Raw genomic sequence first — 15,610 nt, 5'->3', positions numbered from 1 at the left:
AGTTTGGACAACATGATAAGGTCAGCAACCGTAACGATATCCAAACATCACGATACGATATTGTCATGATATGTAGCTCACGATACGATAATTAGGACGATATTGTGGGGAGGTTGGCAACATTAAAAAAAGGTCACAATATTGTAAAAAAATAAAAAATAAAAATTGAACTACCGGTATGTGCAATTTCTTTAGAAATTGCATGGGAATGCTGAAAGCTAATAGCTGAATGCTCATTAAGTCAATTGAAAGATAAATTATGTGACAATGATGTGCATTTCCTGATATGATAGACAGTTGGTTAGCATGTAATCACTTAGCATAATTGCCATGGATACATTTGCTATGTACAGTCAAGAGGTAGGATTCGAACTCGCGACCTCCTGGTTACTGGACAACGCAATTTACCAAGTGCGCCACAGAGCAGTATCAGCTAGCTAGTAATGATGATCAGTTGTATGTATGGAAGTGGGCGTGGAAAGGGACTTATAAAAAGTTCAATGTCAGTCCCGTTGAAAATGAATGGGGAAAAGTAGATATTTAACGTTAACTTGTGTCAATACTGTGAGTAATGTGGAATCAGACGATAAATAGCCTGAAAGGCGTGAATTTTTGAAGCAAGTTGAAATGTCAACGGTGTATATCGGAAGTATTATGTGGGAGTTATTACATGGCAAAAAAGTGTGGAAAATAAAAATCCGAATAACATATTACCACAATAAAAAGAGCTCATACTAAAAATAAAAAAAATCACAATATTGTGCTTTTGCATATAACAGCAGTGCATGTTAACAATCTACAATCTCTAATAACACTTAATATCGAGGCACTTGCTAATGCACGCAAACATTAAGTTCCTCCACATATTGACTCGATTCACAAGCATATTGCATTTCCCTTCATCTGACGATTAGAAGGGCCAAAACATCCATTATGAAAATTAAACTGCACTAAAAACGTAGCAACCAGATGGTACTAGAACGGCACAAATTGAAATCAACCTAACTTTTTAACAGATATGCTGCTTTTAATATTGTGACATGACGACGACGATATTGTGGCAGTTTTAATATCGCGATATCACAATATGGCCGTTATCGTTACATCCCTACATAGCAACTCCTCTGGCCAGCATTAATCTACTCAAAATGAGATATAAACAGGAGTTCAGGCCATCCTGAGATTCTCTCCAACCTGACTAGTCTCTACTGTATCACAACCCTGGCTGAAAGTGAATAGAGTGCGTTACACAGGCTCTGCCAAGTCAGCAGTTTACCCAAGGCTAGTGAGGTAACAGTAACAAGCTAACTTTGATAGCCTGCGTGCTAAGTATAGAAAAAGCTCATTCTACGAATTGCAAAAACTCTTTCGAAACACCCAAAATTAATAGCTGACAAAGTTTCTTTACAAAAAGAACATGTTAAAATCCTTGCCGTTTGACACAAGGAAGTGGAAGTTTTCTGCCGACCAATCAGTGATACAAAGTGAGAATATAAAAAAAGTATGCTTGATTATGGCTTTTGATAATGGAAATACGAAACTTTTGAGTTGATCCTATTCCACTCCAATCAATGGACTGAAGATGATGTAATACTTCACGAAAATACAAAAAATTGGTATGCTATTTTAGAGATTTTGACAATGGATATGCAAAAAAAACAAAAAATAAAATAATGCTTGTCTTGTATGCATTATTATAAAATGGATGCTTGCATGTAGCCCATTGTGTTCCATTAAATGGACATTCTTTGTTGACCAATCAACTGACTGTTTGTTGTCCACACAAGCTATTGTATATTTAACAATAGAAAGCAAAACAATATCTAGACTGTACTGCTTGGTGGTAAAGAGAACTTGAAGGAAGTACCATTCAATCCTGAAGATTTGTATACATTAACGTCCCCTTTCTACATTCTGCCTTTTTTTCTTTTATAGACATTTCCCAGTATCACATACAGTATATCATGGTGTTGTTGGAGGCACTTTGTCAGCCAGCTTAACCATAAATCTCATCTCACATATACTGTACCTGCAAAGGCTTTGGAAATTCTCTCCTTCTTCCACTCCCAAGGCTGGTCGTACTCTTCAGGTGGCCGCTCGTCGTCCTGAGGCAGGCGACTCTCTCGAGGGCAGCGCGAGCGTTCCGGGTCTGAGTCCCCACCGTTCTCGGTGGGCTCGTACGGGGTGTCATACAGGGGAAGCTGCTTGGTGCCGCCGTCCTTAGGCCCACGGCTGCCGGATCGGATTTCTAAAGACAGTAACAAGAAAATAATTACTGTTTTTGTTCTTGTTCTGATATAAAACTTTATGATGTTTGGTCTGGTCTGTTTTCGTTTTGTTAGACTTCTCTACAGGGTCGCATTTAGACTGATATGCAAAGCACTCACATCTGCCAACAACAGTAGCAGAAGCCAGGAACATCTGTTTGAGTTATAAAAAGAACATGTGCCACTGTCTATCAGCTTGTCTAATGTATATAGTGGTTTATCTATTCTGGGGGAGTCCTTATACGTACAAATAGATTTTTGGAATGATACTAAACAATGAATGAAAGTGAAGTTTAAAACAAAAACAAGATTAATTAAGAAAAAATGTACAGGAAGAGTAAAAATACTGCATAGATTCCAGGAACGCAAACTGGATAAACAACGCAACGAAGAGCCCACACACTAATCGTTGTTTACACGCTATGGCAGGTGTTGCTGTTTTGGTTAGCAACCAATTTCAGATGAGTTAGACAGTTACCGCTTCTACGTGAACCACTACACTACCAATGGAATGACAGACGTTTGTGTCTATTTATTAAGGTCAAGGTAGCCCAAGAAGCGAAACGACTGTAACAGCCTCCCAACAACCGCAGACATCTTTCATTAGCAGATGCAGGTTACGGACACAACCCATCCAACTACCAAGCTGAGAAATAGCTTCTTTCCACAAGCTTTTAAACTGTTAAATTCAAACTGTGTTCTGTAGCCCCAACATCAGCACCCCCATGCCTATTCATCCCTGCACGTTGAACACTTTATTCTCGAACACTCATTCTTTTTGTCAAGTGCAAAATGACCTTGTAAATATCATGTGCAATTCAAGCCTCTTGCATTTTCATTCTGCTGCATCCACACCTTTGCTGCATTGCGTCTTTGCACACATTCAAAACATGAATCTCCCTTATCCCTTTATCGTATTTATTTGATCTTTGTTTGTTGTTCTATTTTTATTTTCACAAGTCTTAGGACTGATACCTCGGCTACAATAATCATTCGTGTGGTAATGTGTATTGGTATGACAACAAAATTCCTTGCATCTTTGAGGAGACCAAGAAGTCCAGTTGCTTTCTGTCAAACTTTTGCGCCACAACACAAGACAGTACAGAAATGAACTACAATCCGTTATGATCCATCCATCTTACACACAGTTTGTCCTCAGCCTATCTCAGCTAAGAGATATGGTACACTCCAGTTAATCACGGATTACTTATAGATAAACAAGCGCTCACAATCCCATTAACGTCGATGGACAATTTACACAATATTATATATCTTCTGGTCCTACACACTAAATTATGTAGTGTAAATTAGACTCTATTTAGAGTAAATTTGACACAATTTAGAGTGGGACCAAATAGACTCAGTTTTAGAGTAATATTTACACTTGGAAGAGAGTACAATAAAGAATTGGGGGGGGGGGGGGGTCCCTCAAGTGTTGAAGAACGTACTCATGAACCCAATTCTTTATTTTACTCTCTTCCAAGTGTAAATATTACTCTAAAACTGAGTCCATTTGGTCCCACTCTAAATAGAGACAAATTTACTCTACAGAATTTACTGTGTATTTTAAAATGGTCTTGCCTTACTATGACGTCCATGTCACGAATCTCCTCAACGCCACCTGACCTAAACCAGAACGCACTCCCACCCTTTCATCCTCCCCGTAAAGCGACACTCCTAATGAACCACCGTGCCCTTGAGAGCTCCCCATTTTCTGCGACCGCCCTCCTATTCTTCATGAAGCCGTTAGTGTCCACCATGTGAAGGGAATGAAATATTATGCCGCCACTGCTGCATAATTGCCTCTTACCCGCTGGTAGCTCTTGCGGGCAAAAACGAGCGATGCGTTCGGGAGCCTAATGGGCCGCTGGTGGAGGTGAGGTGAAGCTGCCTGGATCTGTGTCCACGCCGTAAGGCACACTCACACTGTTTGATCTTGTGGGTAATTTACACAGAATCACCATAAGCTAAGGTGCATGCTCACCAACAGAGGAGCAAATAGCTTTGGAAGAGTAGTGAAGTTATTTTTTAATCCATCGGTGGGGAACCCTTTTCCCTATCAGGGGTCATTTTAGTTTTTAAAAAGACTTAGTTTGACCTTTTGGTACTATATCAAGATGGTCCATAAAGGATTATCTCAAGTTTTCTGCAGGTACTCCAGCTTCCTCCCACATTCCAAACATTTAAAACTTGAAATTGACCATAGGTGTAAATGTTGTCAATGTACATGTGATTGATTGGTTGGTTGGTTGGTTGGTTGTTCATATGTACCCTGTAATTGGCTGGTAATCAGTCAAATGTGTGACAGGGTCCTGCCCACCCATGAACCTAATTGAAAATGAAAATATGACAATTGCATCCAATTCCTTGCATGCTGCCTTCCATGATAGCTTGTGTTGAGGCCTGTTTTTGCATACTGGGTGGGGACACATCTGTCCAAGAAAATTACAGCGACTGCCATGACATCCAACGGCTTGCATGTTGTAACACAGCCGGAGTCTTTGACCTCTGTGTTTAAGATTAGGGCCCATTCACCCCATACCTTGATCCACCCCACCAGCAGGAAGTCCCACTTCCTGTCCAGATGCTGCATTTCCTCCTCTACTGATTCAAAACTTACTGGCCCTTTAAAAATAAAGATGGGAGCGCTGTAGCTAAATTCTGATTAGTCAGTCGGAAAGTTGTTGAGTGCTGCGAGAGTTTTAAAAGTGGAGAAAGTGTGCTTCATTAAAGCTGCAGCAGCAGTGACCACAAGCATCTGTTAAATGCCACTGGAATAGTGTGTAAAAAGGGAGGGGGGGATACAGCAACGAGCACGGCATTCAACCTTTAAACCATTTACTCACGCGATAAAAGCCAGTCACCAGAATGTGAGCGTAAAGCTAAAGCCAGTCGGATGTGTCAAGGGTTTTCCATGACTGCCACAGTTAGCCTGCCCTCGCCTCTAAATAATACTAAATACTGCTCCATGTATGTTTGCTTCCGTACATTACACTGTATCGAATATAAATAATCCATCCATCCATTAAACATTTAATGACGTAAAAGTAGCCTTAGTAAAATAATCATTGAATAAAAACGGAATACTCATAAGGATTTTGTCAAATCTAATGAATTTGCCATTAGCACAACTAAAAACAAACAAAAAGTATATCAATCCATGCATATCTTTACAGACTTTTGAATGAGCATGTCCATCTGTTCAGTGTTTCAGTACTGCAAAACTTGCTGCTCTCACAAGGAGCTAGCTAGATGACAAAAATCACAACTGGTGGTTCCAGGAGCTTACCCCAAAAAATCCTGATTCAATCCGAATTGTTTCATGGTATTTATATTAAATTTATGTAACAGTTGTTTTCATCATGCTGATCACATTTTGTTAGTGAAGTGGTATAGAAGACTGGATGAGACCAAGATGATACAAATCTTTATATAGCCTACAGTCAAATAAAAATACAGTATATACAAAACACTGTGAGTGGTGTCCTGACTTAAGTGAGATACTGTATTTCTGTTTATACAGACTACGTGCAAAAATGCTAGGCTAAATGTAAAGCCCCTCGCTACTAACATTTTATCTGGATTTTCTAATGCTCTGATGGGTATGAAAATACACCCATTGAGTGGATGATAACGTCTCGGCAAGGCGGCTGAATTAACTGATAACACATTCAATTGCGGCCAGACGCACATTAATAACACCGCCCTAAGTAATTCTGCTATAACGTGGTGTGAATGCTAAAGAAAAATGATATAATTAAGATGTGAACACACAGTCCGGAGTAGCTGTGGGGCATGTAAGTAACATCCAGTAATCTACTTGGTGTGATGGCCTAGCAGCGCAGCCGAGGTGAGAGTTATATGATGGCACGTAAAGTGTCAGTCAGGCACATGGCCGACAAGGAAAGGTGTTTGCTCCCTGACCCGTGGTGGCCTCGCTGTTGACTGTCTTTCCGCTCGGTGTGTGGAGCCGCGAGGTGGCTGGCGCTCGCAGAATAGTAACAACTTTGCTACAGCCGCCGCAGGATGGTGGTGCCATTGAACGGCATATTGCCATTTTGGCTGTGAATGAATATAGATTGAGTTGTTCCTATTGGAAATATAATTTTGGGGATCTTTCACTGTATATTTTTCGACCCAGTGTTGCAAACCTTTTTCCCATGCCAAGCATGCATCAAAATTTCACAACTTTTACTGTTTGCTACTGAAACGATAAGAGGCTGTCATTATTGGTGTGAGTTTATGGTGCGAATGTAAGAAGAAAGTGTATATGAGTGTCTTTTGATATTTGTCTTTATCCCGTTCAAAGCTGTTAGCATATGCTAGTTGATAGCTTATGCTTGCTGATGACTTGCTAACTGCCAAGTTAGTCCTATAGGAAAAAAACTTCTTGGCAATCTGAAGAAATCATAGGTTGATCAGATAAACTTCCAATTACGACGACAGCTAATATGTGCCTCAAAAGTCGCAACATCTACTGTCTAACACTAGGTAGCTAGCTGATGACTTTTTCTATTAAATATACCCTTGAATGTCACACAAAAACCTTGAAACGCCAAATGTCAACAATGGCCGTTGCTTACTTGAGTTGTCCGCTAGCTTGCTAACCGCTGACTATTGTCACACGTAGTATTTCATCTTTCAACATTTAACAACACATCAGCTTTTTATACTTGTGTGACAGTTAATGTTAAAAATTTGGGCAATTATTTTCAGCATTGAAGGTGTTCATGCGTGCATTAGTTTTTACAAGATGTGTCTATTTGCTGTTCCTCCAGATGGCCTGGAGGGGAAAGACTTGTGAAGAATTCCACCCACAAGACGACATCCACATAGAATCATTCCCTGGATTGTGGGGCGGAGAACAAGCCGGAGGAGACAACAGCAATGACGTAAGTGAGCCAGACAAAGTGACAGAGAAGAAGAAGAGGAAGAAGAAGAACGAAGGCCTTGGGGATGTGAAGACAAAGGCAGTCAATAGATAAAGCGAGCCAGACAAGTGAGTGTTACACACAGTCGGCTGCTATAAACAACAGAAACGCACTGTGACAGTGAGTCAAAGGTAATGAGGTGAGGGACGCTTCTTTGTACGACAGCCCCTGAACACAGCACTCTGAGCCTCATTAGGGGAAAAGTTCTGTTTGGAAAGCTTAAGGGCTAAGTATTATGTAAACTGTTATCAATAATACAAAGACAACACTTACATTCTTATTGTGTATTCAAATATAAGCATATTTATTAACTGTGCAGACAATGTTCTAGGAATTTTCTAACATTATTATTATTCTTGTTAAATAAAAAAAAAACTTCCACAAGTGCAAATTGTGAAAGACAAAAACCCTGAACCTTAAAATAGAGTCACCTCGCAATAGCTAAAAGACTATATCACTCATTTTATGTTCACAGGTGGATGTACAAAAAGTAAAAAAAAAAAAAATAATAAAATAAACAGCATAATAAACAGTTTGGCACTGGCAAATGTTTGTTCCATACAAATGTGGCACCAATTAAAACGTAATAAACAGGTGTATGATTTTTTATTTTTATTTTTTACAAGAAGCCTGATATTGTATTGTTGAAGGTAAGAAAAACTGCATTTTGGGTACTGTTCCTCTGCCAAAATATCAAATTAATTTAGCAATAAACATGAAGTAGACACACGATTTACTTTAACGAGCAACACAACATGATGTGGTGGGCTCAGGCCTCAAGTTTGACACCTGTGCTTTAGATACGAACTGAGCAAAAGTCTCATGATAGTTGTTGGAATTTCGCAAGACAGCCATTCGAACTCTGGAATTCTTAGAGGCATTATCATTCCCTAAAAACACTCTGAAATAAGGGCCTGTAAAGATGTAGGCTTGGGTCCTTGAACAGATGTTCTAAGGAGCAAATTGTGTGTTTGCTGTCATTAAACATGATTGGGAGTGAGCGTCTGGCATGGTGTAATGACTAATTAAGCGGACAGACTGTCAAACTGGAGATGATAACACAACACTGAGGGAATTTGCCCGTGTGTGCGATTTAATTCAGATCAGGCAATGCCTCATTCATGCATATTCCTCGAATCCACTTTGGGCATCGATCACGGCCTATTCGCGGGCGCAATCACAGCTCATTAAGAGCGAGGTGAAAGCTGGTTAATGCAAAAGATGAATGTGGAGATTGCTTTGGAGTGCTGCAGGGATAATGGAGGAACCCAAACACACTGAGACATACACATACCCACCCTTGCCCTGTGCAGTTTATGGGATAAATTATGCATGATCTCGAGCGTTAACTGTTAGAATTCATACTTAAGATCAGGGGTGGCCAAGTTCGGTCCTCGGGAGTCACTATCCAGATCAGGCAATGCATGTTTTCCATGTTTCTCTTCACTAACACACCTGATTCATGATCAGGATCGTTATCAGTCTTCTGCAAAGCTTGCTACGCTGAAAGAGGGAGACATGGAAAACAAGCAGGAGAGTGGCTCTCGAGGACCGAACTTGGCCACCCCTGCTTAAGATGCTCACTTAAGCTACTTGCGAGACTTGCCGACTTCACGAGTGATGAAACGATAAGTAGCTCTCCAGCGCCACCTAGTGGATTATGGATTTTAAGACTCAATTCAAATTTTTTAATTTTCCATGGGAAATGCACTATAGCACATCAGGTGTACAGTGCATCAAAAATTATTATTTATAATGGGCGTCTATGTGTCCAAAAATGACATTATTACAATAATTTAGTGTGAATCTCCCATTTGCAATAACTTAATAACAATCCTGGTGAAATGTAAGCTCCCTCGTGTGTTTTTTTCCCAGTGCTTTTTTTTTGGTGATGAAACACAGAAAAACATAAAAATGCCAGAAACAGAACAAATAACACAGTCGGGGTTATTAACATCAAATAATGCCAATTTATGGGGCGAGAGTCCCTACTACTAATTGCACTTACAGATCCTTTGCTTGCACTTTAACGGACACGTGGTTTTCTTTAACTGCTGAATTTATTGCTCCTTGTCAAATGATAAATCCATCGTGAAAACTATAGCAAAAATACTAACACAATATCTTGCAATAACAACAAACAGCTTTGATTTAACTTACACAAACTTACTAACTGACACGAAATAAAAAATAAAGACTCGTTGGCTGTGGCAATATTGAACCTTTCTAAGCTCTTCTTCTCAAGTGCTCCACACTGACATACACATCTCCTACTCCTGGCAACAAACACCAAAAGCAAATAAAAAAGCACAGAAAAATGAAAATGTAGCAAATACAGTGTCATTGCAGTCATACCAATCCTATTAGGATGCAAGTTTGACACACTGCAACAGGACTAAACGCACAACTTCTTGTGGAGCAGTAACGTGCAAGCTATTTTCTACGTGTGGCTATTGTTCCTGCGGCGCAGATAAAAAATCACGGATTAGACCCAGAGTGCAGCAGGAGTTCAGATGGCGCTAGAGGAAGACGACCGAGCACGGGAATGTGCGAGCGAGAGCTGAGGAATTAAAGGATGTGAGACGAGCAGGCAAGGAAAAGACAAGTCAGCCGTGTCTGTCAATGGCACGTTTGGTGATGCGGAAAGCTGCATGTGAGCTCACGAAGGAGGAGGTGGGGGGCAAAGGATGGGCTGGTGACATGCGGACATAGACGTGATGAATTACCATGGTGTGGCCTCTTCCCAATGGCGGTCAATAGCCCTGTAGTGATGCTAGGGGCACTTGCTACACCCTCAACTTGGACCCTCAGCCTTCACTTGAAAGTCAATTCAAGACTGCTATCTAGCTAGCTATCTGATTACCTACTTACCTAACTACCTACCTAGTACCAAATCTATTTGTCTAATCATGCACCTCTGTTCATATGTACCCATCTGTCTTGTTCTCTATCCTGCTATCCATCAAACCGCCAATCCATCCATCGACCTAACCTTCTATCTATCCATCTACCTATTATCCATTCATCCATCCATCCATCCATCCATGTTTTGCTCTCTATGTATCCAAACAATGCAGACTATGAAATCGAGTTCTAGTTTGCACTCCATTGAGTTTCTGTACTCCCCCTGGGCTGTCACTCACTATGGATGTTTGCAAAGACACACTTCGCACTAAAACTGGGTTACTAAGATATGGCAAAAATAGCCACTGTGAACTGTGTGTGAACCAGCTATAACTTGTGGAGATGTTTACTTAAACCAATAAAATAAATAACACTATTTCTCGACTTCAAAGCCTAATTAGTAGCACAAATTTATGCTGCAACATTGGTCAATTCTAAAATAATGTTTATTAATTGAAGAGAGTAGCTTCAACATTCATTATGTCAGAATTAAAATAAAATAAAAAAAGCCTCCTTGATTGATTAGCCCTAAGCACACTGTTCAACTTCCTCCTTGCCAAGTTGAACAATTATGCTAATTCTGTACACATGCACCACTGCGTGCAAATCAAAAAAGGATCCCTTACCATGGCATGTTAACAGTCTCTCCATTGAATTTAAATGGGGATCTTATGTTGAAAACAAATTTTCTGAGTTTAAAGATGATCTCACTTGTCTTTAACGACTCTTCGCATTCCAGTAGACTCTGAAATGTGTTGTGTGCATTCATGTTTCTCATTATTTTACCTTTCTCTCAAAGTTTGACATGTTTTAATCTCCACTTGAATCTGGCAAATTGTAATCTAACATTTGTTAATATTATTCCAAAAGTGTGTGTTTCCCCTGTGTGTAGGATTTTTTTTTAAAGGATTCGGAGGTTGATAGCAGCAACAACAGTAAAACTTTAAAAGCGAGTATGGACGAACATTATGAATTACGTATTGGGTAGTGATTGACAGATATGCTTTCCTGCTGATGTGTCCTTGAGCATTTGCCCAACCCCCGAACTGACATCTCCCTGCTTACATATGCATGTGTGTGATCAAGTGTTTAAAACAGAGGTGTATAATTACATTTCAATCTGCAGGGCTAATTAAATTCAACTTAGCAAAAAATGAATAAATAAAATAAATAAAGCACACTTTACCTCTTCTGCCACCGTTACTAAACTAAACTAGAGTTAACTGTCTTTTACTATCCTGTTTGGTTGTTTTAAAAGGCGTTTGATAGGTGGCAGAGGTGAAGTTCTGCTCCAAGTCGCCCCAGGGTGGCTTGTAAAAATCCGACACCCGCATCTGTTCACATTTTTCCAGGAAGGAAGTCTTTGGAAGAGAAAGTCAAAAGTACGCTCCATATTCGGAGGCCACATTCACATACAGAAAAAAAAACTAGACGCTCATGTGCAGTGTGATTCACCAAAAGGTGTAACATTTTACATACAACCTCCCGGTACGTTTTTGGGGGAAATGTGCCTCAAAAGTCAAATAAAATATGGATATTTTCAAGTGCATTTTTTTCTTGGGTTTCTTTCTTCTTCTTTTTGTTCTGTTATGACGACACCACAGAAGTGAACCAGTCATGTAATAGCTATGGCATGTTAAGCATTTTTAACATTAAGACCCATTTTAACAATATTTCTAGTGTAATTTTTAAGAGTCTGTTTGGCACGGTTATTTAATATTACATTGTCTCAGCAATGAAATGTAAAGGCTTTGTATAATAATAACTATGATTTATCCCGGGGTATCAAAATCTGAAATTCTAAATCCAGAGGCTTTTGAATCAATATTTGACAAGGCTGCTGCTTGAGATGATTAATGTGTGGAGCATTTTTTCTCTCCCCGATTTACGTGTCTGAAATGTCATTATCTTTGCACGTGGCTTACTGTTAATCAAAGGGATTTAACATGAAATGAGGGGAGGAAAGGTGGACATGTCAATTCCAGGAGTGAAAAAAGTATACCAAACAAGATGTGCAGAGGGGAAAAAAGTGTCTCAATTGGAAATATAAGATGATTGATGGCTTGGCAGTGACGGTTTGGACAAGTAAACTATTTAAATGGATGGAACACTAATGTTGATACAAGATGAGAAAAGTCGTAACCATAATGTGTTTTCAAACAACAGTTCAATGCTATCGGTAAAATAAACCATATCAGTTACGTTGTAATTCAAGTTAAAAAACTTAAGACTGCTAGATCATTCAGATTCAACACTGACAGAGAATAAAGCACGCAATGTTTAACCTTCACAATATTACCTCTATTACTGTAAATCAGTGTTGAGAGCATTGCCTATTACAGTAGTTTATGTACTGTGGGACAAAACTGGCTTTGGAGTTGACTCAAGGGACTCAAGATTTTTTTGTTCTGTTTTGTGGAAGCACATAGTGAAATGGTGGTTGGATCCCAAAAACATGTTTGGAATTCAAATTTTCAAGAGATGCGAGGAGCGACAATGGACACCTAGCCGCAAATAGTGAAAAAGTACATTTAAAAATAAACGGCTTTAAAATGATTTGATTGGAATACCGGTAAATACACCCAAAGTGCGTGCGTTCATGCATCAAAAACTTACTTTAAGAACCAAGACTTAACTTAGCTCCTCCCAGACATACAAAACGTGTCTTTCAGTCGCGCCAGCTCATCAGCTGCTTTCTTTAACTGGAGTCGTCTTTGCCACCATATTGTGGCATCTTATGACCTTTCAGAAAAAGCACAAAAGCTGTGAATAGCTGGGTTAAGGTTCATAGTAAAAAAAATAAAAAAATTAACACAAATAGGTGCATCTGTGAATAGTGAATCGCACATATGCTGCGTCAAATGCCCTGCGCTTGCCTGGTAACAGGTCCAATGTGGGCCGCACTTCTCGCCCACTGTCAACTGCGATAAACTCAAGCCCCGACCCTTATGACTATAAGCGGTAAAAAAATAAAATAAAAATCAGTCTTCACTGTATGATAGTCTGAGGTTTTATGATGCCTCTCTGGGTGGCTGCAGTGCACCAGCTCTCCATCAATCTCAACAGCAGCATTGCCAAACATCAGTCAGCACGCCACAAAATTTAAAGTCCACACTGGATTCCACTGTTTCAGGAAAGCTATAATAAACACTACACAGGAAACTGGCATGGGAGTTGAATAGCGGCAAGGGTATACAGGCACAATAAGGTTCAACATCAAAAACAAATCCTTTCCCCAACGCAATGACTGAAAAAAAAAAAACATTGACAAAGGATGCTAATACCAACTCATGAATTGCCATTCACAGGAGTGCAATTGTCCTCCATGTGGTTTGTCTTTCTGTAGGAAAGGCAATGTCGGTGCCCAAAAACCGCAAGCAAAACCAGAACGTGGAAGATGTGCCCCCTTGTTCACTGAGCATGTTCCCGTCCAGGAATGTCTACTCCAACCGTCTACCCGCTTTACGTCACGCCGTTTGAAGGGAATGCCACACGCACCGCCTGCGCTCGACTGTAATTATTCCAACGTTAAATGTACAAAGAGAGTTTCGGCGTGCATGCTAAAAACTCCACCGTGTCATTATGGACGCGTGGAAAGCCTTGCGAGGCTGCATACTTGCAGTGTGCCAGTGATGACAGATAAAATGGTGGTATTCTCGTCTTCTAACTCCCTGGACAGAACATAGCATATATTTTTGGATACTATACTGTAGGTGTAGGCAATCCTTGCGTCATTCTAACATTTTGCATCTTGTGTGTTGCTAAATAAGGTCAGCAAAATATTAGCGTGATGCACCTCGGTAGGACAACAGGTGTGTAACCTAGGGCCTGTGGGTAAGACCAATGTGATCCAGTCTACCATGAAATGTTAAAATAAATAACTGAGGGAAATAACTACCTTAATTACATGAAGGTAAACTTATTCGAGTAATTAAATTAAAAAACTGAAACTACACAGTGAAATATTTCACGTTTTTGTTGCTGATAATTTTGATGCTTACCAAATAAAGCACAAAATGTTCCCATCTCAAGAAATTTTGTGGAAAAAAAATCTGAATAAGTGGTTAAGAAAATGGATGGATGAATAAAAAAAAACAGTAGAAATTAAATGAGAAAAAATTTGCACTTTGAATCAGAATGACTGTATTCCTGTGTCTTTTGAGACATGAGTTCTTGAGACTTTTTGTGGGTTTAGTCTCGACCCATCTGTTTGCCCATCAGATTTCATGTTGTGAAGTTAAACTGGCTTTCTGGGCTTCATTTTTAAAATTCTCATTACATTTGAACAAACATGCTTTTTACTGGAGAATACCAATGTGTTTTTTATAAGAAGTTTCGTTCCATGCAACTGAAAAAAAAAATGTTAAAATCGCTAAACGTTCCTATTTTTGGCTATTTTTCGCCCAACTGTCTATTACATGCGCTTCAAATTTGATAGCCATTGAACAAAATCTCGAATGATTAAGTCAAACCAAAGTATCTGACTTTCTGTGTCTTTTCAGGCATTGCTTTTTGAGTCTTTTTCCAGCTCTATTCATTATCCCCACGCATACCAAATATGCTGCCCAGTGAAACTGGCTTCAGGGGCTGAATGTTTTGCTTGTTATGTTTGGATGTTTGCAAACATGTTTTATTAGCAGTATATATGCTTATGAAACAACATAATTTCAAAATGATGAAACCTCCAAATTTTCAGTTTAGTATCACCAATTTGTCTAGCGTCTTGGTCATGCTTGGTTTGCTTTTGGAAGATCCCTGGAAAAGGCCAAAATGAGCCTAAAATGGTCGCATCATTCCACAATGGTTGGCTTTCTGGGTCTTTTTGGGCACGGCTTCCGCAGACATTTTTATGGGTTTACTCATGATAGACATGCAACCCATACCAAATGTAACTTTCATCAGGATGACTATTTAAGTATGGGAAAGCCATCTGTTCTCGCAAGGGCGCATACAAAAAATCTTACTAAGCAGTCACCATTATCTCCACAACCTGCAGTTGTGCTTTTTTTTTTTTTTTTTTGAAAGAGTTAGTGGACAAACGGGCATTCAAGGGAACTATTGACTCTTTGGAGGGCCGAGTCGCCAGTCGTGAGTGTGGAGGCTTTTAGCAAGTGCGACTTCACGCACTTCCTGCTTAGACACAGGAAGCCTCCGGGATCCTGTCAGGAAGAGGAGGGGCCAATTTCTTCTCCTGGCTTTCGATTCTCCAAGAATTGTCAGCCGCTTTCTTCCTCTCCACTGTGATTCATTGCTCATTTCTGAAGTCAAGACTAATGCGGCCGAGCCTCTTATCACCATGCTGGCTATGTACTCCCCATTTTACACTCAACTCCAACTAAATGGCGGCCGACCTTTTCAGGCTGCCAGTCGAGGCAAACAACTCTCGACTAGAAATATGGAGGGCTTGAGAGGCCATGAATAAAAACATGAACGGATGAGAAGATAATGCAGTGGCTGAGGATGATGGCGTGGCGGGGGGGCCAGGAGAGGATATTCTATCATTTGTTA

At 39.9% G+C, this 15,610-nt stretch overlaps 1 protein-coding gene across 6 annotated transcripts in view; it reads right to left on the bottom strand.

Moving 5' to 3' along the window:
• Positions 1–15,610, bottom strand: part of shf (Src homology 2 domain containing F) — an 82,146-nt gene that overhangs the window by 23,317 nt on the left and 43,219 nt on the right. For all 6 annotated transcript variants that reach the window (XM_086070556.1, XM_086070557.1, XM_086070560.1 and 3 more), the window contains exon 3: positions 2,030–2,248. In XM_086070556.1, coding sequence (XP_085926682.1) covers positions 2,030–2,248 — 219 coding nt within the window. The remainder of the gene's footprint in view (positions 1–2,029; positions 2,249–15,610) is intronic.

Source organism: Leptonotus elevatus, chromosome 3 (assembly GCF_054856555.1).
Source record: "Leptonotus elevatus isolate MCC_2025b chromosome 3, RoL_Lele_1.0, whole genome shotgun sequence".
NCBI lineage: Eukaryota > Metazoa > Chordata > Actinopteri > Syngnathiformes > Syngnathidae > Leptonotus > Leptonotus elevatus.
Note: the sequence above shows the minus strand (reverse complement) of the source record. Positions and strands in the feature narration are given on the sequence as shown.